Here is a 24,475-nt window from a genome sequence, read left to right as displayed (position 1 = left end):
GACCAACTAAAGACTTTGCGGGGCAGAGCCATCCTCCCAGCTCAAGGTCTTTATGAGAGAGAGAAATAAACATCCATCGAGTTAAGCCACCGCTGTTTGGGTTCTCGGTTGCACACCATGGCACTCATGTCTGAATAAAGTAATGGAGCGCATTACAATCCATTTAGCCAGAGAGGAATGAGGGCACATTTTTTTTTGTTGCTGCTTCTAGCTACAGTGACCACACAAAATATTATAGGATATAATCTGAAGGCGATTTTGTCTGCTATTAGAAAGTCCTTATCTAGTGCCTCTTTTTTGGTTATCTGCCCAAAGTCCTTTAGTGGATGAATTCCTTTGGTCATTTTTAAGAAATGTACCAGTTAAGAGATTTTGGCTGGAGATTCAGAAAGTCCAATTCAATTGGCTTAAACAAAAAGGAAATGTATTCTTTCACATAATGTTCAGTCCAACAACAGAGGGGCTTTCGAGATGAATGACTGAGTCATGCAGTCAAGTCCACAGGAAGGACCGGGTTCTTCCCGAACCACGCCTAGTAAGGGTCACGGCAGTAGCAGGATGGGCTTGGACGACTCAGGATTCCCTCCTGACCTGGGAATGCGGTCACCTCCCAAAAAGGAGAATAATTGAAAAAGAAAAAAAATCAGTGTTTAGCAGGAAAAAGGGACGATGGAAGTCAGGAAGCAAACCAAGGCTGTCCTACGACCAGTGGATGCCCACACGGATTCTAACAGTCACCCGACAGAAACTCGCATAGCTGGGCGGGTAGCTGGGGAGCTGGGCGCTCAGGGGTCCGGCTCTAGCAGCAAGCAGTCCTGTTCACAGAGGGTAGGTAGACAGCCTTTAGAGTAGGTTTCAGGCTGGTTGTTTTCTTAACTTTCTGGGGTAATTTGTGCCCCTGTCAATTTCTGATTCTATATCAATGACTTTTAAAATGGAGCTCAGAATATTAAAAGCTTACCCAGTTTATTGAAAACATGTATGTTATTGAAGTTTAGTGCTTTTCTGAGCTCTTACAAAAACAATCTTTGGTTTCCCCAGAACAGCAAACTAAAAATACACCCAGAAAGGTAGTCTCCAAACACCAATTTTGAGACCTTTTTTTTTTTTTTAATTTATTTATTTTTGGCTGCCTTGGGTCTTCATTGCTGCGCACGGGCTTTCTCTAGTTGTCGCAAGTGGGGGCTACTCTGTGTTGCAGTGTGCGGCCTTCTCATTGCGGTGGCTTCTCTTGTTGCGGAGCACGGGCTCTAGGCACTCGGGCTTCAGTAGGTGTGGCACACAGGCTCAGCAGCTGTGCCTTGCGGGCTGTAGAGCGCAGGCTCAGTAGTTGTGGCGCATGGGCTTAGTTGCTGCACGGCATGTGGGATCTTCCCGGACCAGGGCTTGAACCCGTGTGCCCTGCATTGGCAGGCGGATTCTTAACCACTGCACCACCAGGGAAGTCCATTGAGACCTTTTAAAAATCTTTGGAAGGTTCATAACCTGAAGCCGTTTCCATCCAGCTCACTATGGGAGGTTCTGGCTCAATTGATTTAGTCTGACAAAGATCTTCTCTCTCTAATCCTATCTTTCTACTCCAACTTTTCTTATTGATTAAGAGGCTCCCGCCCTTTACAATAACACAATACAGCTTAGACAAAAGCCTACTCATGTTCTCACATAAAGGAGTTTTTCAGAAGCTGGTTTGATTGGATTTCTTTGTTTCCAAGCAGCAGCTGTCTTCTGAATATAGTTTTGCTTTCTATGCCCTGTTTACATGTAAAACATTTACGTCAATGGTCGAAAGAAGGTTGATAAATAACTATTTTCTTGTGATTTCTTTTCTAGAAGGCATCCATTCCAAGCACTTCACATTCTTCAAAAATCCAGCAAGTAAAATTCCATCTTATTTCTGCAACAGACTAACTTAGAAGTTGATGGCACTCAGTATCTCTTCTTTCATTATTTCCTCCAAATAATCAGGCGGTGCCAATATGCAGGCTTGCATACATAACAATGCTTCGAGTTCACAGAGAGGAAGAGGTAATGCAAACACCTGTGCCCAGTAATTCGCTTAAGAACTCCTTAGGGATAGATGACATTCTGGAAGTGGAGTGGGTTCTGTCTGGGTAGGTAGCCCCAGGAATAGCTAATTCAGACTCCCTTTGAATTATGGACCTGTCAGTTTAACACTAATACCTTGAGAGGAACTGGGAAAAAAAAAAATCACTCGACATTAAATTCCCAGACTGTCACCGCACGTTGGACAAGAACCAAGAAGTCTTTGGGGAGAAGAATGCATGTCAGGAACAACATTATTTCTTCCTGAAAGAGAGCGATGGGTGGCATGGATGGTGGGAGGAAACAGGCTTTCTGGGCCTGCTTCTACAGACAGGAGGAAGAAAATTGCTTTCTTTTTTGCAAGTGCAGTAATAGGTCCGATTGACAAATTACTTCCTAGAGTGCATCAGAGAGTGTGCTCTCCCTCTGAAAGCCTTCCTTCTTGTTTTTCTCCTTCTTCTGCCCCTGGTTCAAGAATGGGCAGGTGGGGGCAAAGCTTACACATTTGGCCTGTGCCTTACCCATAGGCTTGCAGTCTTAATTGATTTTTTTTCTTCTCCTTGAAAACAATTCTTAAATAAAATTAATGTGAAAAAAATCTTATTCTCTATTTAGAGTGTAAACTTTTAATGGGCAGGTGGACAAAGGCCTGTGTAGCAGGCTCAGGTGATTCTACCAGGTATCCATCCTACAGGCCCCCAACCCACAGGGAAGGTGTGAGTCAAGATCAGCCTGGGCCAGGTCAGGTTTGCCTGGGGGAGCCTTCAAGGTTCTATTCTTAGCCTCGTTCTTTCTGTGCTGAAAAGGTGAAAGAGGATGAGGACCTCACCTGGCAGAATCCTGGGGCCCACTGAAATACAAAGTAGGCGAGGAGGAAGGCTGACTGCATTTCTTGGGATCAAGGAGGCACTTGGTTTCTGGATCTGTTATAGACCCTTGGGGACCACTGACAATAGGGGTGATTTGTCTTTAACCAGGAAAAGCCCTGCCCCCATCCAGGAGTTGGTAGAGAACTGACCTAATAATTTATAGATAGCCTTTACAATGATATGTTTGACAAGCAGTGAGAAATGCATGTTACTCTAGTGCTGAGTGCTTATTTTGTCTGGGCCACCTTGAACTCTGTTTAAGTTTTACTGAAAATAGGTATAAACAAGAATGCAAAGATAAACAAAAATCAACAATAAAATACACTGCAAGAATAAAATTCCCAGAATTCAGATATGTGCAAAAAACCAGCAGAATATATTTTCCTATACCGTAGGAACTATTTACTTAAACTATTTAAAAACTACACAATAATTGAAATTCACTTATTTGCATTTGGTTGTCCAAAGCTTTTGGTGACACGTTTCATAGAAGTAATGTTGAGAATGTAAATTAAATTTCCTAGCAGACTTTACTTGCATTTTTCGTAAACATGTCATTCAACTAAATCAGTATGACAGTATGACAGGAGAGTGTGCTCTGTGCCACTTAAATGTTTGAAAGGATGCCGAGCTGGACCACCTGCACCCCTCACCCCTTGGAGTGAACGGTAGCTAGGCCTCACAATTTGGTTTTCATGCCCTTGGCCTCTGCCAGTGGAGGGCGTACTTCCTAGTCTAACCCCAAAGAAACACTATGTCTGAAATGCTAACCAATTTAATTATTGTTCACTTTGCTTTTATTTTTAACAAATAACATTACTAGCTTTTTAAAAAATGTAAGTTGAATTAATAAAAAATGTAGCTCATAAACTAAGATAATCCCTTATGTTTTAAAAAGTAAAAGTAATATATCCACATGTTTAAAAACCTCACACATTACAGGAAGTTATAAACTGAAAAGTAAAAGCTTCCTTCTCTGTATCCCCACTTTCTCTATCCAAAGGCAACTACTTTAACTGTTTCTTTAATTCTTTCTGGAAAATATTTTATGTATTTGAGCATTGATCTTCCTTTTCTTGCTCTTTTCACTTAATTCTATGTATTAAAAATTGTTTCACATCAGCACACAGATTGACCTTATTCTTTAAAACAGGATATTGTACTTTACTGTACAGATATGTCAAAAATGTATTTAACCACTAAAATATTATTGAAAATTTGATTGTTTCCAAGTTCTTATCAATTATAAAACAGTGCTACAAAATAGTGCTACAAAGAATATCCTCCACACATATCTTGATACGTCTTTGCAATTATGTCCATAAGCTACATGTCTGGCAGGAACACATTTCTGTTATACCTAACAGGAACAGAGGGAACAGAGTTAGGACTTTGCTACCCAAGTTAGAACAGGGGACTTTGGTCTGCAGTGATGATCCTGTAATGAGACTGAAACATTATAGGCACTGATGTAGGGTTAAATTATTTTTATTCAAGGCAAACTAATTTTAAGCACTGGAATTAAAAAACTTGGATCTGGAGGTAGATGAAGTAGACACTTTTCAGGTGAATAAGGTGAATAATCAGCTACTACTGTTTCCTGTCGACCTTAATCTGAGATGAATAAAGAGTCAACAGTACAGGTAGGAGCTGATGAACCCTCAGAGCGACCAGGTGAGCTCCATCAGCCCATTTGGACTTCTACGCCAAGTGCACACAGGTATGGCGCAAAGGGCTGGGCCTTGGGGGCCAGGGGAGAAGATTTAATGTTACATCAAGTTTATTTTTTGACACAAGGCATTTTTAATGGATTGAGAGCCTGAATGCACAACATAAAGTGACTCTAAGACTTTCTATCACTTGCAAGTGACTAAAAGTCAGAGAGCCTGCTTGACTTTTGATCCACGGAGAGGAAGGACTACTCCAGCTGAACAAACTTTAAAAGAGAATGGGAGAAACAAAATGTGGTGTATACATACAATGCAATATTATTCAGCTATGCAAAGGAATGAAATTCTGACACACGACGGATGAGCCTTGAAAACACTGTGCTAAGTGACAAACATTATGCTAAGCCAGATATCAAAGGACAAATATTCTATGATTCCACTTCTATATCCAGAATAGTCAAGTTCATAGGGACAGGAAGTAGATTAGAGGTGACCAGGGGCTGGAAGAAATGGGGAGTTAATTATTGCCTAATAGGAACAGAGTTTCTGTTTGGGGTGATAAAAAACTTTGGAAATTGACAGTGGTGGTGGTTATTCAACATTATGAATACACTTGATGCTGCTGAATTGTACATTTTAAAATAGTTATAAATGGCAAATTTTATATTGTATATATTTTACCACAATAAAAATAGTATTAAAAAAGGGAGTATGATAAGTGAAGTAAGTCAGAAAGAGAAAGACAAATACCATATATCACTTATATGTGGAGTCTAAAATATGACACAGGACTTCCTGTGCAGTGGTTAAGAATCCGCCTGCCAATTAAGGGGACACGGGTTCAAGCCCTGGTCTGGGAAGATCCCACATGCCGCGGAGCAACTAAGCCTGTGCGCCACAACTACTGAGCCTGCGCTCTAGAGGCCACAAGCCACAACTACTGAAGTCCGCGCGCCTAGAGCTCGTGCTCCGCAAAAAGAGAAGCCACTGCATTGAGAAGGCCGCGCACCGCAACGAAGAGTGGCCCCCGCTCGCCACAACTAGAGAAAGCCCGCACGCAGCAACAAAGACCCAACGCAGCCAAAACTAAAATTAAATAAATAAATAAATTAATTAAAAAAAATATGACACAAATGAACTTATCTACGGAGCAGAAACAGACTCACAGACATAGAGAACAGACTTGTGGTTGCCAAGAAGGGGTGATGGGGGAGGGATGGATTGGGAGTTTGGGGTTAGCAGGTGCAAACTAGTATATAGAGAATGGATAAGTAACGAGGTCCTACTGTATAGCAAAGGGAACTATATTCAATATTCTGTGATAAACCATAATGGAAAGGAATATGAAAAAGAATGTATATGTATGTATAACTGAATCACTTTGCTGTGCAGTAGAAATTAACACAACATTGTAAATCAACTCAACCTCAATAAAATAAATTTTTAAAAAATTTTAAAAAGGGAGTATGAGAGAACAAAGAAAACTACTTTGATAATCATACTTCATAATTTGGAGTGTATATAACACCATGAAAGGCGAGATGAGAACCAGAGAAGGTAACAGTGGGCTAGAAGAACAATATCAGATCCGTGAGGCCATTTTCTAAAGGTAGCATGAAGGGAAATCAAGAAAAACCAGTGCACAGGAAGGAATGATGGGGGCCATGCCCCGTGTAAACATATAGGAGGAGCCAGCTGTTTCAGGGGGCTAGCGTTCAGGAGAGACCCTAACGAGAAAAGAGAGCTGGAGGCAAGCCCGAAAGAGTAGAACATACTGTGTCTCGGTGAGGCTTCTACCACCTGATGATAGAAGGCCTGAGAAATCGTGGGGAGGTAAAAACTAATTAGTGTAAGGAGATAGAACAGAACTCCCCATCCTCTAGAACCCCCAGTGGCCTCTGGGAAGGACAGGGAAGAGAGGGCTGCCATTCGGGACGCCGGGCAGTGGGCTCCAACCGGCACCCTTTTGTGAGGGTGGCCCCCCCCAGGGCAGTTCCAGCTGGGTGTGGCCCAGGCTCACATCAGTGTGACCGCTCTTGTCAATGTGCTGCAGCAATTCCTGACCGTGTGGAAAACCAGAACAGCAGCAACAAACCGTTATGTGAAAGAATATGAAAAACTATATATACATAACTGAGTCACTTTGCTGTATACCAGGAACTAACATGACATTGTAAATCAACTATGCTTCAATAGAAATAAAAATTTAAAAAAACCCCATGATTCCTTTGTCAGGATCACACTGTCCTATGCAGCTAACGTTTTATGAGATTGACATACATTGATACCCACTATGTGAACATATTTTATTTACCATAATATCTGAAAATATTTTATTTACCATAATATCCTTTATTCTATGAAGTTTAAAAATCTCTCTTGTTCATTTAATAGGAATCATTTGAAAATACGTCACTACCCACACACGGTCATAAAATTTCACCCTATCTTCTCTGTGGATCTTAAATCCATAAAATTATATACCAATAGCAGTTTAAGAACAAAAAAGATTTCACTATAAAAACATGTAGTCTTAAAAATACCTCTAGGACAAATATGGCATACCTTTTAAAAAATCATGTTTTATTAGTCCTCTACAAAGAGGAAAATGTTGTAGGTCTAATGTTCTGATCCTTGGGTTTCACTAGCTCCTTCCCAAGTGTACTGTGGTAAGCTTGCTACTCAGATAAAGCAAATGATTTGAGTCCCTGAGTCAAGCTGTTCCATGAAACACCTGTCTTATAAGAGGTACCACACAAAAGGCAGTTCTTGCTCGAAAGAATTTAAGGAAGGTTGCTTGTGGTATTCTACTTGTTCAGGCAAATGCGTGTTTGCATATGGAAAACTTTAAGTCCGACAGAAAAAAAGCCCTGTTTAAGCGAGCTTACTGTGTGCTTCCAAGCTATTTGGTCACGGACCTTGGCCCAGGCTCTCTGTCCCCGATTCCAACCCTCCTCCTAGTACATAACATTCCTTGGGCCTGTACTATACGAGCATCACTTTGGAGAACACTGCTCTACATTTTTTTTTTTAACGTAGGAAATTGCTTTAATTGCTGCAAAGATTTTTCTTCTTAACTAGAATTGAAGAGGTCAAAGCGCTTATGTGTGAGACACAGGAATGTCTGAGTTTGTGAATGCTTCTCCTTGGGCGATGTCTTATAGCTGTTCTCTCTGCCCCATGGAACTTTCTGTGATATTGATGAAAATATGCTCTCTGCATGGTTTAGTCCAGTAGCTGGAGGCCACATGTGGCCACTGAATATCTCAAATGTAGCTACTGTGACTGAGAAACCTAATTTTAAATTTTATTTAATTTTAATTTAAATAGCCACTTGTGGTCAGTGGCTACCATATTGAACAGCACAGCCCTAGACTGAGGTGAGGGCAGAATCAAAATGAACACACAGGAGCTATGTTATCTTCAGTAGAAACCTGTTTTCCAAAATGTTCTGAGCTCTCTTGTAGCTGGTAGAGCTGAAGAAGTCTCCTCTATTCAATTTGCCACAAAATTGATTTCCTAACACATTATTCAAAGAGATGGAGCTTATCATTTTGAAAGAGTATAATTATTTCATACTTCCCTTATTTTAACAAAAAAATAGCTAAAGACACATGGAAAGGTCACTGGCTCTGTGTTGGGTTAGAAAATATATATTTCTATTTCAGATTGCAGAATACTTTCTAGGAACATTTGCCAATTGCTAAATGTTTTCCAGAGGAATGTTATGCAGAACTTGTTTGTACATTTATGAACAGTTTCTTTAATTAAAATAAATACTCTCCAGAGCTTTCTATCTTTGCACTTCAAGCTGGCTCACAAGCAGAAAGTCTAGCAAGACTTATTTCCACTCTGCAAATGAGCCAGTCTTAGTGTTTAAATTAGATTTTTGGACACTTGTCAAATAAACACGGAATGCATATTTCTGACATTTTGCAACATTCACTTTCTTTTAAAAATACTTTCTGATAGAGAACATCTTGTATATCAAAAAATAACGTGTCAACAAGATTTGATTCCATGCTCTACATGCTAGAGAGGCCAGGGGGTTGAGGCAAAAGCAAGGAAGGGTTACAACCTGGAGCTTAACGCTGACAAACCCATGTTTAGACATAATGGAAAATACCTGTCCTTTTTGGTGTCTCCTTGAAAGCATTACAATATAAGCCACACATACCTAGAGTCTAGAATTTAATCTCTATTCTTCTTTGGAAAAAAGGGAGAACTCTATATAGTTTTCAAAATACTTTACATAATTTAGTTAAATTATGTATTTTTGTAAAATTAAAATATCTTTAAATAATTGGAAAAGTAACCACTCTCTTTTTCTTTTTCTTATTAAATATTGACCATCTGCTGACTTTCTGTTTCTGAGCCCCACATATTGAAATGAAAGGGCTTCCCATCTATTTATGAAGTTTTTAACTCAATAATTAGATCTTTGAGGAAAGGAATAGGTATCTCCATTTGTCTACATCGACTCCTTTCCTATATAAGGGCTAAAAATGAGGGTTGAACTCTCATTTAACTAAAATCTTCAACAATATATTAATGATATCGTTATAAGTGCTTTCAACAAAAATTTCTTTGCATGTAGCAGGTCGTACCCCGTCCTTGCACAGGTCTAGATCCAGGTTGGATGGAGCCTTTGTAACTTTAGGTTCTACAATTTTTGAGACCCTCTTCAAGGAAAACAATGCAAGAATACAAACCTGGTTAAGAGGGCTTGGAGGGGGTCTGTGGAAGTGAGGAGCCCAAGGAGAACGTTTCATTAGCTCCTCGATAAATCTGCCTCAGAGCAACGCATGCTACTCATTAAAGGAGGGAGTGACTATCAGATGCCTTAAGAAATTCTATTTAATTTCCTTAACTAATGGTCAGTTTAACGATTTTTTTTTAAAGATCTCCGGTTTTCATTTAAATGAGTACGAATTTTTTTTCAGTTGTTAAATCTTGTCCCTGAATTTCTAATTTAAAACAGAAAACTCTTTATTCAATTCCTAGTATTATTTTAAGAAATTATCTCTCAGACACATAACATCCCAAAATAACACCAAATAAGATAAAGATGTTTTATTTATAGAAAACTCACAAGGTTTGATTGCTATAGCTTTTTGTTTTCCCAGGTCAGTGAGTATAATGTATTCCATATTTTGTTGCTGTTTTCCAGTATTAAACATGTCAACATTTTACATCGGTACCATAAAAGTTAGTGAGATAGTTCTGATGAATAGCAATGAGGCCAGAAAAAGAATAATGCATAACACGAATTCCTCAGGAAACCAATTAATATTTTTATGAGCAGTAGTAAAAATATGACCAAGGGTTAGCAGAGAGTAAGGTCAGGCTATTTGATCCCAAAACATATTCTTCGTTGAGTTCTGTTTATCCATGTAAAAATATTCTGTGCTGTTTCAAAACGAAAATCTCAGTGCTCCCAAGACTAAGACATTTTATACATCAGATGTACTGAATTCTTCATTTGGCTGTGTGGCCTTCGATAGGGCATATAAACTCTGTAATTTCTGCAGGATTTTCAGGTTCCTAACTGACTTTTCGTGGATCTCTGAACTTAGTATATTTTGGTGTTCTGAATTATGTACTATGTGTATAAGTAAAACACTACATATTTCATATTTTTTGAAGAGGTTCTTGTTGAGGCAACGTAAGTAATTCTAATATTGGGGTAAAGGATGATTAGTATTTGAAAATAAAAGTGACAGTGTATTCATATTACTTCTACATTGTTATGATTCATTCATTCATTCCCTCAGTCATTCAATGAATGTTGAACTCCATATACATGAATTTACTGAGGACAAGACTATGAAGGCATGAAACAAGTGTAACACTTCAACTTGAACCCTGGGAGGTGGCACTGAAGCTCAGATAACTCTTTATAATGGTAAAAATTTTGCTGCAACCATCACACATCTATCAGGCCTTTCCTAGCTGGACTGATATTATCATTTAAATGGAAATCCTTACCTTCCTTTATTAGCTAATGTACACTGCTCTCTGGGTAACAGTTAAGCCTAGTGATATAGGGGAGCAAAGGATCAGCTAATCTGATTTTCCAGGGAATAACACTATATGTTTGAATAAGAGAGTCATAAATACTAACCTTAGCACCTATTTTAAAGGAGCCAAAGACAATGAAAATGCTGACGTTTGTGTCTTCAGATGGAAACTATACACAACAGCAATCATGGATGTATGGGGGACCATCCAGGCATGCAGTGGTGGGCTGACTGATGAAATTAGAACTCTGCAGTTTGGAGCTCCGGTGTTTCTCAGCTCTAAAACTGTGTGTCCATGGGCACCTCACAATGTACCTGGAAGCCTGAATTTTTAAATTCTGTGAATGACAGGGAATTTGGTTCTCAACCATTTTTATGCATGAGATCCTTTTTGTAACATCAGGCATTTCTTGGATACCCACATAATAAGAGTTGCCAGTTGAGGACAAATTAAGCACAGGTGGATTCACAGATACCTTACAATAAACCTGTAAACTACAGCCTGAGAAGCACATCCAAGACTCTGTGATTCTTCCATAGCTTTGCTATCAGTTACTTTCCTTGAGCACTGCCTAGGGTGAGGGGTTCACTGCTCCCATGGCAGCCCGTTTTGTGGCTGCTGTCCATGGTGCTAGAGCAAACACTGAGCAGAGATTCATCTTCCTCTAACTTCTACTTATTGGGCCCTGTTCTGCCTCTGAAATGACATAAACTAACCACGATTTCTTCCACACAACAGCTTTCCATTACCACCCGTAAATCCAGAAAAGACCACCAGCTTACAAGGGTGTACAAATCACAGCAAAACAGCATGTACCAGGAAAAGGGAAGAGAAAGAAGTAAAAAAGTGAAGCCAGGAAATAAGCTTCCAAATCCATTCTATTAGTGACCCACTTCTACGCTGTAGCTGGCCCACAAATGTGGCTCTAGGTTTCCCAGCAGTCAGCTTTCAGAGGGAACCCTTAGTAGTTGCATAATTCTCAATGTCCTCCAGGACAACTTTCCTCAGGACAAACATAATGAACCTGGAATAGGCACCATGGTTCCTCACAGAAAAGCCCACTGGGATGTCCTGAACCACAAACATCAAGTTCCCTGTACAGTGACCACAATATAAACAGATGGCACCAAATTACTATGTAGGGAAAGCAATTCTTTGAAGGGCTAAAATAGTGAGGCCTAGGTACCTAATTCCCAGCTGTAGATCTGGCTTGATTCAGGGGTATATTTTAGAATATTTGGAAGAGAGGATCAAACAAGTGTCCTGTAGTTAATTTTCCTTGAATATTACGTCTTTCAGGTGAGCTTTTGATAAATAATGATTAAGCTTTTGATTAAATATTAAACAAATATATACATAATGCCAGGCACTGTTCTAAGCATTTTATATCCATTAGCTCATTTAATATTCATAATGGTCTCATACAGGGTCATTATAAGACACCGTATTTTAGAGGTGAGGAGACTGAGGCACAGAAAGGTTAGGACCACTGGTAGTTGATGGAGCCAGTATTTGGATCTAAGTCATACAACCCAATCTCCTTTTCAACCACTACAAGAATCCCAAAGGCATGTAAGTTGGGTTAACATCCTTTTGTGAAAGTTGAGGATTTGAAGAAAAAGAGCAATGATGAGGTCAATTTATGTCTTTGAGAAGGCAAAGCAATAGGAATTTGCATCAGTCTGAAAAAGCTTACGGGGATTGGGGCATAAAAGGCAGGGAGGGAAAAGAAAGCATCAAGTTAAGTGCATAGTTTAGAAAATCATTTCTCTTTGTTCTTTTTTCAACTTCTTCAAATTACAAACAGTGGTGGTTCAAAATATGTCCATGTATTCCTTGGTACCCTTTCCTTTAAGATGGAGCCTAATTTCCTTCCCTTTGTGGGGGGTGCTGGATCTAGTACTCAGTGTTGACCAATGGAATAAAGCAGAAGTGATGGTGTACAGACTTGGAGAGCAGGTCACTGTGGCTTTATCTTTGCTCTGTCTGTTGGATCAGTTGCTCCAGGTAAGTTAACTACCATTCTGAGGACAAGTAGCGCAAGAAGAGAGCCATGTGGTGAGGGCCACTAGCCAGTGAGGAACTGAGGTATTTTTGGCCAAGAGTCATGTGGTCGAGCCATCTTGGAAGTGGATCTTCCAGCCCCAGTCAAGCCTTGGGTTAACTACAGCCGAGCTTGACTCCAACCTCATGGGACTCTCAGCCAGAACCACCCAACTAAGCTACTCAGGGATCCCTGACCCTCAGAATCTGTGAGATAAAAATGTTTATTAATTAAAAGGTTCAAATTTGGGCTTATTTGTTATGCAACAATAGATAAGTAATATATGAAACAACAAGCATCCCCTACCACCCCCGCAATAACAAAACAGAATAAATAAAAATAAAACACATTGCCTAGAACTTCCAAAGAAACACCCTGAAGATAACCATTCTCCTTTAGGTAAGGACTGCCCCCAAACTCTCTTAATCCAAAGATCTTAAAGCAATTCAATTTACTTCCAAGGTAATTTTCCATGATTTGGAGTTCAAATATGTGTGTCACTTATAATGTCACATCGTGTAGAAAAGGGAAGAGAAAGATGTTCAAATCTTAAATTACATAAACCTTCAAAATTCTTAGAGCAAGATGAACAACTGAATACAGAAGATGGGTCAAAGGAACCCCCCAGCTTTAGAGAATGGAACAACAGGAGCAGTTAGCAGGTAGAAGCATATAATTGAGCCATTAGTTAAAAGCGACTGTAACTCTCGTTTTAAAAGAAAACATTTGCTAGAAATTCTGATCCCAGAATTTGGCAGCTTGCTGAGGCCACGTGCAATCGGTGCAGATTATACAGTAAACGATGAAGACTAAAGCTGGGAAGTGGAGTTTGATTTCCATAATTCCTAAGGCTAGCAGACATGACCTGAGTTTTCATCCTAATGCAATCACCATTATTAATCCAGAGGTATCTCCTTCTGCTTAGGCATCATGGTGCCTCTTTATTTCTCACTTTCCACTTACTCTGCTTTATCACTCAGCCCAGGGCTCGTTAAGCTGCACTCCATGACCGATACGGAGTTTTACGAAGGGTGACAGATGCCAGTTTATGCACAGGTAAATCACAACGCTCAGCCAAAAATTAGGCTTGGGTAATACCTCTCTGCCATCCATACCCCTCCGTCCACAAAACTCGTCATGAAGTTGCAATTTTAAAAGAAATGCTTTCCCATCACAATTCAATAACCTTTTTATAAGCACATACACTTCTTTTTCTGGCCTGCATGAAATTTAATATCAGGATTATTAACCATTTGTCATTTCAACCTATAACTTGGTCAGCCTATTTGCGTTTGATTTATGCTTCCCTCACCCCTTCGCTGTCAGCTCGCAGCCACAGATCCATTCAAGAAGCTGTCTAGGTCATATTGGTTTGACCTCTTAGAACAAACATTTTCCGTGTTTCTTATTCTGCTTCCCTAAGAGGTACCATTAAGTTTTGCTCATCTCGATTTAAAATGATTTTTACGACACAATAACATTTCAAGTTTTCCATATTAATCTTCATTTTATTTCTTGAACTACTTAGGCAAACAATGTTACTAAGACATCACGCTAAGATGAGGAATTCTCTTTCTCCTTCACTCCTGTCTACTTAATGCCTGAATTAAGAAATCACACATTTTTGCTCTGAATTAGCTGAGCACTGGAAGAAAAGTTTAAAAGGCTGACCAAGTAATTCATGTCTTAGAGTAAACACTTGGATAGCAATTAAAGCAGAAAATCTTACCTCCCTTTCAATATATATATATATACATACATATATATATATGTATGTGTATATATATATATGTATATATATGGTATCCTGTTAAGAATTTAAAAATCTATTTTCTTATATATCAAAGATGTCTGAGTCCAAATGGAAAATGAAAATAAAGCAATCCTAGCCCATTTGCCAAAGCAAACAAATACACGGTCAAGAGCCAGGGCTGTGGCTGGTACTCACCCCGCAGCCCAGGCCTCTGCCCCCTTCGCAGGTGACCTTCCTCTGGCTGGGCTCAGGAAGCAGCCCTGCTCTGCAGCCCGGGCTGGGGCACAACACGCCCCCCATCTGCAGCACGCACTCTTCGGCGCCATATTGCTGGTACCGGTTGTACTGCAAAGAGAAAATGAGTTTTTCAAAGTGATAATACAGACACCAAGATGTGCTGTTCTACCAAAATGTTAATAGTTGGTGATTCGGGGGTTTTCTTGTTAGTCTGTTTCTGTAAAAACTGGGGGGGCTGGAGGTGGGTAAGGTGTGGTACAACCTAGAGAAAGTCTCCCAGTTCCAGCTGACAAAACAGATAAGTGAGGCATGGGTTCTTCGAATTTCTAGAAATTTATCCTCAAAAACTAGATTTTTCCAAGTTTGATTTTTTAAAATACTACTACCAATTGCATTTAGTAGACTTTACTACTACTACCAATTGCATTTAGTAGACTTTTTCATACAAATTTTAGGGAACATATCTATACTTTAAGTTATGGACATTCATAACACATCACTATCAATCTCATCACAGAGTATATTTTCATGCCTCTACTCAGGAGTCTATCGATTTTTTAAAACCGTTTTGAAAATAGGTCCCAGGGTTCCACCCCAGGTAATTGTTAGCAGCCCACACGGTATCAATGAGCATATTCAGCTTGACGAAGAAAGACTGCTGTTTTTCTGTTAAAGAATAAAATGTTCCTTTCATCATTATTCTTATTCTTAAAGCATGATTTCTTTTATCCCTGACTTCATTTCTCTGTGCCGTTGCTTGGCTCATTTCCCTTTAACGGTGTCCCCAGCTTGCAGAATAAACCTCAAATTGCACAGCACACTTTGCAAAGTCTTCCTTGTCACAGCCCTGAGTTATTGTTCTCCTTGCATTATTTGATCATATTCTCTTCTAAACTCAGATCAACTCAAATGGATCTGACAGTTAATTAATTCATGCAACACTTACTGAGCGCCTACTATGTGCCAGACACTACTGTGGGTGTTGGGAATACAACCCTAAACAAAACAGACATCTCTGCTCTCATCCATAAGACTAGAAAAGTAAATATGGAAAGGTTAAACTGTGTAGTATTTCAGATGGTGATAAGTGGGGAGGAGAATAAAAAACTAAGAAGAGATAGATCCTGGGGAAGACGGGAATTACAATTTTAAAGAGGTGATCAGGGAATAGGGAATGCCTCATGAAGAAGCTGCATTTAAGCCAACATCTGAAGGAGATTAGAAAAGCAAGCCACGTGCCACCTGGGGATGAGCTTTCCTGGCTGAACATGGAGCATTATAAAGGTCCAGAGGCTGCATGGGCTTGGGTTGTTTGAGGTACTGCAAAGAGGCCAGTGTGTCTGAAGTAAAGTGAATGGGCGTGTGTGTGTGTGGGGGGTGGGTAATAGTAGATGAAGTCAGAGAGTTAATGGGGATCCAGGATGTATAGATCCCTGAAGGCCTTTATAAGAACTCTGGCTGTTATTCTGAGAGATTTGGGAACCACTGGGGACTTTCGAGCTGTGGATGACACAATGCGACTAATCTCTTAAAGATAGCCATCTGGTTGATATGTTCAGAATAGACTCGTGGGGACAAGGACGGAAGCAGGAAGCAGAGAAGCAGGTCAGAGGTTATTTCAGCAAGGTCCATGGAGAGATGGTGGTGGCTTGAATCAGGAAAGCAGTGATTGAGGTAGGGATGGAGCAGTGGTTGAGTTCTGGATATATTTTGAAGGTAGAAATGGCAAATTTTTTTAGGCAGGTTGGATACGTGGTGTGAGAGGAAAGGAAATCAAGCAGGAGGTAATGTTTTTCCCTGAGAAGACAGAGGGCAGGGAGAGGGCAGGAGAGACTATTACTGAGATGGGGGCACTTGGAAGAAGAAAGGTGTGTGTGTATTCGTGTGTGCCTATGTGTGTGTGTGTCTGTGTGTTTAGGGAGTTGAGAAAAGGAAGCATTATTTCTATTGTGCTCATATTCATTTTGAAAACCTCTTACACAGCTAAGTCAAAATGTTGAGTGGCTAGTTGACTGTATGGCTTTGGAATTTAGGAGAAAGTTGCGGGTTGTAGACACCGACTGTGAAGTCATAGGTGCATGTAGAGCTGGAAAGGAAAGGGGTAGCATCAGGTCTACTCTCCATTTTCTCATATTTCTGACCCCAGCAAAAAAAGAAAGATGTGTTTGTCAAATCCCCTTGTAAATATGCTAATGGTATTTATATACAATGGCATTTACTAGAAAAGAGTTCTTATCTATGGAATGCATTTAGCAGGAAACACTTGGTCTAAGTTTGCCTACAGTAAACTAGAATATATGAATTTATGAGGTAAGGCTCTCTGAAAATGTCATAAGCTATGCAATTATTAAGGGATAATGAAGACATTTCATCAAGTGATGAATGATGAGACAGTTTATATAACTGAGAGATTTCATGTTAGTGATCATTCCATGAACTTCCCGGAGACCTCATGTATTGACTCTTGCCTAGAGTACCTCCCAATATGCTGAGAAAGGACATGCATAGCTGTGTTAAATGAGGTGGGGTTTCCTTGTATTTTGTCTGCATCTCATCATTACCAGCATCCTGGAAATTATTAGTAAAGATTGACACTGGGTTACATCTACGATTCTTGTAAGTCTGATTTGACAATACGACCCTGTGTTATCTCAACAGCCATGAGACTGGATGAGATTACCTAACCTTTGTGGGGATGCGGAGAAGGAGCCAGCAAAGGAGACTGAGAAGAAGCAGCCTATTAGGCAGGTGGAAAATGAGAAGAATGTAGGTGTCCTGGAAGGCAAGGGAACACAGTATTTCAAGGAGGGTGTATGTGTCATGATAAATTGTGTCAAAGGCTGCAGATAAGCCAATTACTGAACACTGGCTGTTGTTAGAAATGGAGGTGCCACTGCGATCTCAACAGGGGCCATCTCAGTGGAGTCATGGAGCCAGAGGCCTTATGGGAGTGGAGTCAAGAGAGAACTGGAGGAGACAAATTCCAGGAGGTGAGGGTGGACACTTTTTTCTAGGAGTTTGACTGAAAGGGGCAGCAGAGACAGGCGGACAGCAGCTGGGAGGGCTGTGGGACTGTAAAGGGATTTTTGAAAATGGAGAAATAACAGGATGTTAGTAGGCTGAAGGGAATGAGTGAGAAGAGGACGGCAACTGATGACGCCCGTGAGTAGGTGAGGGAATGGGATGTAAAGGATGAGTAGAGGGTGAGGCCTTAGACAGGACGAGGGCAGAGTGCTGGGGCCCAGGTGCGGACAAAGGAGGTTTTGGAAATTTGAGATGAGCAGAAAAGGTATGAACGATAAAGGGGAGGGAATGTTTGGAGTCAGGATTATTTCTGGGCAGCACTAACAGCCCATTTGAACAGCGATTATGAATTTAGAGGAAGCTAGTCGGTAGAGTTGCCTGCTTTTCTGCACCAACACTCAGCAGCACGTGCAAAGCAGACAGGAAGTTGGCTTTAAGCCAGGTGGAGTTTGGTCAGACTCGTATGAAGAAGCAAGCCATTCCTCCACCATTCCCACCCCTGTGTGGCTTTGGCACACAGCATCCCCTCATATCACTGTGAATGATTCCAATAAATATTTATTGAACTCCTCTGCTCAGCTCTGTACCACTGGACTGTTTAACCTTCTGTTTTCTCCTATCCAAAATGGGTACAAAGTTTCAGTTTTGCAAGATGGATACATTCTTGGGATCTCAGGTACAGCCTGGGGAACACAGCTAATAATTCTATATTGTAGACTTAAATTTGCTAAGAGGGTAGGTATTTCAGAACTACAGAGTTTTACGTAACATTTTCTGTTTTACATCTGTGTTGCCCTTTTTCTACACTGGTTCTCAAGAACGCAGAAAATAATAGAATCACAATGTTCCATAACAGCTCACTTGCTTTAGCTCACATTGTACACACCATGATTTTAGAATGAGAATAACAATATTATCACCATGAATGTGATTACTAAAAACTTCAAATATATTTTCATGTGCTCTACCCATTCTCCTGCCAAATTTTTCCAATAATAATACTGTATCTAAATTGTTGAAATATAGGGCCATTTCACACTATGCTTTCTTTCTCCTAATTCTCATGTAAGCTTAATGCCACACACACACACACACACACACACACACACACACACACACTTAATACTCATCACCAGTCCTTATGTTAATGTCTGATCAGCAATTTTGGTTGTTTGAAGCTTGTTCTCTAGTATAAATTCCTCAGGAAGATCTCATTGGAAAAATATTCACTGAATTCTTGCTCAGTGACAGTTTATTTGGGGCCTTGATTCTTGAAAATGAGTTTGGCCGGTTATAAAGTCCTGGGTTCATATTTTTTCCCCCTCAAGTATCTTAAATGTCTTACTCTATGTTCTGATGTAAAGTGTTATGGGCAAGCCTATGACAATCTGATTTTATTTTTTTCCTTTATAAGTGAATTGATCTTTTTGCTCAGATGCCCAAAGGATTTCTTTTTCTTTTTCTTTAGAAGCTAGTAATTTTATTAGAATATGTCTTGGTGCTGGTCATTTTCTGATCAATATTCACATGCATGCTATGTCAGGAAAGTTGTACTGAATTTAATTTTTTAGTATTTGCTCCATTCTCTTGCTTTGATGTTTTTCTTACAGGCTTTCTAGTGTACATATATTGGATTTTCTTTACCTAATTTCTAAATTGGTCAACTTCTCTTGACTGATTTAGAAGTTGGGTAAAGTTAGTTTATCTTACTTTATTTTCATTTTTTAGAATTTTCTCTCTTTTCACTTTCTATTTCTCTGAAGACTATGTCCGTTGTTATTCATTTGTACTTGTGAAATTTCTTAATAACTTAGTCCCCTTTGGAATAGTTATTTTAGTTTTCACCCAACTGGTGGGCATGACCGGCTGACACACTCTCACTGTCTCTCAGGACAATGTTCTGCTCTTCACTCTGCATCTCCTCTTAAAAACTTTGTGTGGGATTTGACCTTGTTTCTTTTCTGTTGAGATTTTACTTTGTTCCTTTCTGTCGCTCACCTTTACATGAAATTAGTTCTGAAATTTTAGGAGGAAGAAGGATTCAGAATAGCTCTTAATGGCTCTACAGTTTCCTATTTGGTTTTTGGGCAGTGTTAAAAAATATGAGGGCTCAATTTCTGTGATCTCCCAACTCTGTTACCCCATTTTCAACCAGACTTTCTCTTTCCCTTTACTCAGTGAGGGGCTTTGTCCTGACGGAGGTCTTTGATTGGTTACTGGTTTTGTGAGTCATGGGACCTATGTGCTCCAGCCCCTCAGACCTCCCGGTAGACCCTCTGCACTCCCCGCTTTTCTTCACGTATTTGTATTCCTGAATTCAGCACAGTCTCTTGTCCATAGCTGGTACACAATAAATAGTTGTAGAATGAATTAATAAAATTTAACTCCATTCTTAAAGAATTCTAATAAAATAATCAATGACAATGGGAATTAATAACAGAGTGGTATAGGATGATTTTTACCTACATAAATTATTTTCTAGTTTAAATAAATTGATCTTAAGTCATTAGCTATTTACTGATTTGATGACAGATCACCTATCTATTTAATTTAGTTAAGCAATTTTGTTACTACGATAATATTTTTTCTAGGAAGAAGTTAACCTATTAACCTATGGACAAAGTGCACCAACACTATAGAAATTCTTGCTGGCTACATGTGTTACAGTCTCAAATTCTGACAGAACGTGTAAACTATGTTCCTCTTTCCATTCATTAACTAAGGAATTTATAAGAAATAACTTTATTATATTCAATCTATATTAAAATTCCTTTTCTAAAGGAAGACAAATATTTTAGCTTACATGTCTGGTAATTTCTGATTAAAAAGTACACACAACATCTGAATCAAAACCTACAATTACTGAATGCATTTCTTTTTTTTAACATTGTGAAATGTATAAGAAAAACATTTGACCTAGACCAATAATGTTCTAGTATTCATAGAAAGTTTAATACCCTAAGGAAACAATTTAGACATGTAATTACATACATGTCATTAGCAGAGATCCTTATGTAGTTTTCTTTAAGATATGACCCACAGTTTCATAGATTCCTTTCAACCACTTACTGGCACAAAGTTGATAGTGCACTGGAAGAAACATACTATATAGTTACTGGAGAGTTGTGACAAGTTAGCACGAAGTAGAGCAGAATGTCTGTACTCATCTGAGTGTAAAATACACACAATAGTGGTAAAGTGATAAATGGACTGCAAATGGTGGAAAGGAACAATGACTGATCCTTTGACACTACTTGTGTTATTTCCTAGGGCTTTTTTACTTATCACTGTTGAATAGCATTTATAAATAGAACTAACTTGGAGGAATGTGATTAATTTGTAATGTGAACTAGGTCTGTATGGAGTCCATTCTCAGGTGAGCTCAAAAGCAGCAAATTCTCTAAAAATCACTTAGGCATTGTTTGTCTTTGGAATCACAGTGAGCGTCTATGTGTGTGCTTGTGTACGTGTAGATAGGTATATTAATACTTACTTGCCAACTTATGCTGTTTAAGCTGTTAATAAAACTAGTCTGCAAATTTCTAGATATACTTCCATAAAGTGGATACTCCACAGACAGATAACTAAGATAATTTAGAGATGACAGGATATTTGCAAAAATTTTTTTAAATAAATGTTAATATTAACAAAGCATACTGTTCTGCACCTAAGAAAAAAATAAAAAGTTCCTCCTACATTTTGTCAGATTATAGTGAAAATACATTCTGTTAGATGACTTATCTAGGTAAAATCTCAACTCACTGGTATGGTTTATATTTTATTTATTTGGGGAATAAATTATTCAGTTTTTACATGTATGCTCATGGATTCTCTTAAGAACAGGAAATATTCATTTTAAAGTATAAAATTCACAGAAGTTTCAATAAACTCATATTTTAAGAATCTAAAAATGAGTCAGGCTAGAGCATAATCAAATAGAGGTTGCACTTTGGTGGTCTGCTGCTAGTTGGAAGAGTTGGGTTGGGTAGAATAATGTTCTATAATGAAGCCAGGGTCCCAGGTCCCAGGTCCCATGGAGGCCAGTTAGCTTTCCCTTCCTTGCTGGCCACTGTCTCTATGCTAAGTGCAAGTGGTGACCCGTGGGGTCAGGCTGGGGAGGAACTGGGCCCAAATACCCCACACTGCTGGAAAACCACTCAAAAGGCCTGTCCTGTGGAGGAGGGCACAACTGGCTCATCGTGATGTTTAATTCGCATGCTTTCCTAAGAAAAGACAGCAAGAAGGAAGCTAAATTTTAAAACTGCAAGAAATCTGAAGCACAGGGATACTTAGGTAAAACTAAATCTGGGAAAACAGGCAAATGTTCTGTCAAAATGAGTTGGAGCTTGTCAGCGATCCATGGCAGCCTTTCAAATCCTCTGAGCAGGGAAGGGGCTGTTTTTGCTCTGCCGTGGAATTTTCTAGAGTATCCTTTTGGTGGCACTCAGGTACAGCTACAAAAGCAACCCCTACACAGGCTGTTCTTGCTTTTCCCCCACTAAATTCTGGCTTCTGTGAAGTCTTAGCCACAAGCACCCGGGGATTCCCTCCCAGGACCTGTCTCCTGCTCTCCCCCTGGAGGAGAGAAATCCCCATCAGAGATACCATTCACTGAATTATCACTCTGTGCCAAGGGCTGTGCCCACACTTGGCCTATGCATTTCACTCTCCGTCTATCCTGGAAGTGACAGGTGAGGTCACTGAGTCACAAAGACATTCAGTCCTTCACTGTGGTTCACACGGGCAGGGACTCAGGGCTGTGGCTCTAAAACACCACCCTTTCCCCGATACCAAGCTGCCTCCACTTTCTTTCTTTTTTTCCCTTTTATTAAAAAAATTCAGCTCACTATTCCTTTGTTATCATTGAGAAACTAATGAAAAACGGTTTATTATAGCACTTCATCTTTGGCTAAAAAAAGTCTAAAATAACTTTTTAGAGGAACATGAATTTATGATTAATCCATTTCCCAGTGCTAAGTAGAGAATGCCCTATTTTCTATATGTGTTAGAATTTTAAAAAACACTCCTTAAGTTCTCAGTAATCTTAATCTTATTTTTCTTCATGCGCAGGTAGTTAGCCCCGGGGAGTTGGTGACAGCCCCTCTGGAGGTGCCTGTCACATTGCTGTTTGTATTCTCAGTTTTGTTGCTAATAATGTACTTTTCAGCCCTGGACATCTGTCATCGACTGATGAAGTAAACTGGCTAGAGAAAGGGCTGGACCTTTTTCATCGCCTAGAAAAAACCATCATTAGGACGGCTGAAATTAAATGCGAGGAGAAAACAGATCAAACAACACCTGAAATATAATTAGAGCAACAGACTGTATCCTGGATTGCAATTTACAAGGTTTTTCTTTTTCAGATGTTTCAGACGACATGATGCCAAAAAATATCTCAACTTCTAGTAGCTGTAGAATCTTCTGGAAAGGAGGTCAAAACCGATTGGCTTGTTTGTCCCTTCTCCATGCAGTGCCCCACAGGAAGGGTGAGGCTGTGAAAGTAGATACTTGCAAACCGTTTTCCTTGAAGGAGTTTCTACGGAGGGCGTGACTTCAGAGACTTCTGGAAGCTTTGCAAACGGGTCTGCTAAGCACACCTCCTGATGGGGCACTCGGCAGAGGGCAAGGCTGTCTGTGGGCACAAATCATTTTCCCCTTTACTACAGTCCCTGAGAAGTGGTTCTGAGCAGTGCTGTTAGTCTCCAAATCCAAGAGCCTCAGCCTCAGAGAAGTGGAACTTCCCTGAGAGGGTGTGGTATTGCCACCTGCACCCTCCTCCTCCCGGTCTCTTCCTGAGCTTTGCTTCTCTAACACGGGATGTTCACATCTCTCCCTTCTGCTCATCCTCCAGTCTGGAGGCAACTATACTGGTTTCAAGGTGATTATGAGGCCAATGGAAGGGGTAGAGTGACATATCGTCTGGAAGTTTTGTGTAAGGCTTCAGTTTGAGGCAATGAAATGGGTTATTTCCACTGCACATTTAATGAACTGATTCGAACTTTGATGACCCAAATAATTTAAAAAATTATCCTCTCGATTATATTATATGGATTTACACTTATAACTATCTTCCCTTGGTGTCAGCAAGCCTATGATACCAAGGAAACTTTCTGAGGTGAAGGCCAAGTAAGTTGCCTTAATGCCCAAGAGACACACTTGGGATGATAAGATCCAGGGGAGACGGCAACAGCCAGGTGGCCTGGTTGTGCACCTACTTCCCTCCAAAGGTCGTCAGGATTCATTCCACCACGCCTCACATCATTACTGACTTCTGAGACTTAGGCATCCGCTACTATTCTCATTCCCGTAAAGGTCTCGATATTCTCCAATATGAGCCTCCCTTCTCCCCTCAGCCCTTTCTCTTTGTCCCCTGGAATTCCTGCTCCGCAATGAACAAGCTCTCCCGTATAATCAGGCTTTTCAAAGGTTTCTGGGGCTACTGAACACGTGCTTTCCTCTGCTTGGAAGGCTCTTCTCCCCCAAGCCCCGTGATCCTAGCTCACTCCATGGTGGGTGTCCTCTCAACTTTCATGTTTCAGAGGTCCTGACTCCTTATCCAAAATAGGTTACATCTTAGCATTTATCATGATTTGTACCTGTGACTTCCTTGTTTACCGTTTTACCCAACACTAGCACAATAACAGTACAAAAAGGTATTCAGAAATGTTTGTTGAATAAATGAAGATTATTTCCTTAAAATTCTGGTGATTAAACCCAAAGAGGAGGAAGCTGGTAAAAGTGGAAGTACGTCTGAAATGCAGTTTTTCTGAAGACTCTCCAAATCCTGTGGACTTACAGATATCATACCTGTTTT

General features: G+C 39.9%; 1 protein-coding gene and 1 long non-coding RNA gene across 15 annotated transcripts in view; one reads left to right on the top strand and one right to left on the bottom strand.

Annotated features, from left to right (window-relative positions):
* The window catches only part of PRKN (parkin RBR E3 ubiquitin protein ligase), a 1,297,158-nt gene that overhangs the window by 201,149 nt on the left and 1,071,534 nt on the right, over positions 1-24,475 (bottom strand). For 13 of the 14 annotated variants that reach the window (XM_082475577.1, XM_082475586.1, XM_082475576.1 and 10 more), the window contains one exon: positions 14,596-14,745. In XM_082475577.1, the coding sequence (XP_082331703.1) occupies positions 14,596-14,745 (150 nt within the window). Of the gene's footprint in view, positions 1-14,595; positions 14,746-24,475 lie in introns of those variants that run through there. The other variant, XM_082475584.1, reaches the window with a different exon arrangement.
* LOC309667324 overlaps positions 1-24,475 on the top strand; it is a 448,292-nt gene that overhangs the window by 84,307 nt on the left and 339,510 nt on the right. The window lies entirely within an intron of this gene.

Source organism: Balaenoptera physalus (assembly GCF_965194825.1).
Source record: "Balaenoptera physalus genome assembly, chromosome: 9".
NCBI lineage: Eukaryota > Metazoa > Chordata > Mammalia > Artiodactyla > Balaenopteridae > Balaenoptera > Balaenoptera physalus.
The sequence above is the reverse complement of the archived record's forward strand: the minus strand, read 5'-3'. Positions and strand labels throughout refer to the sequence as shown.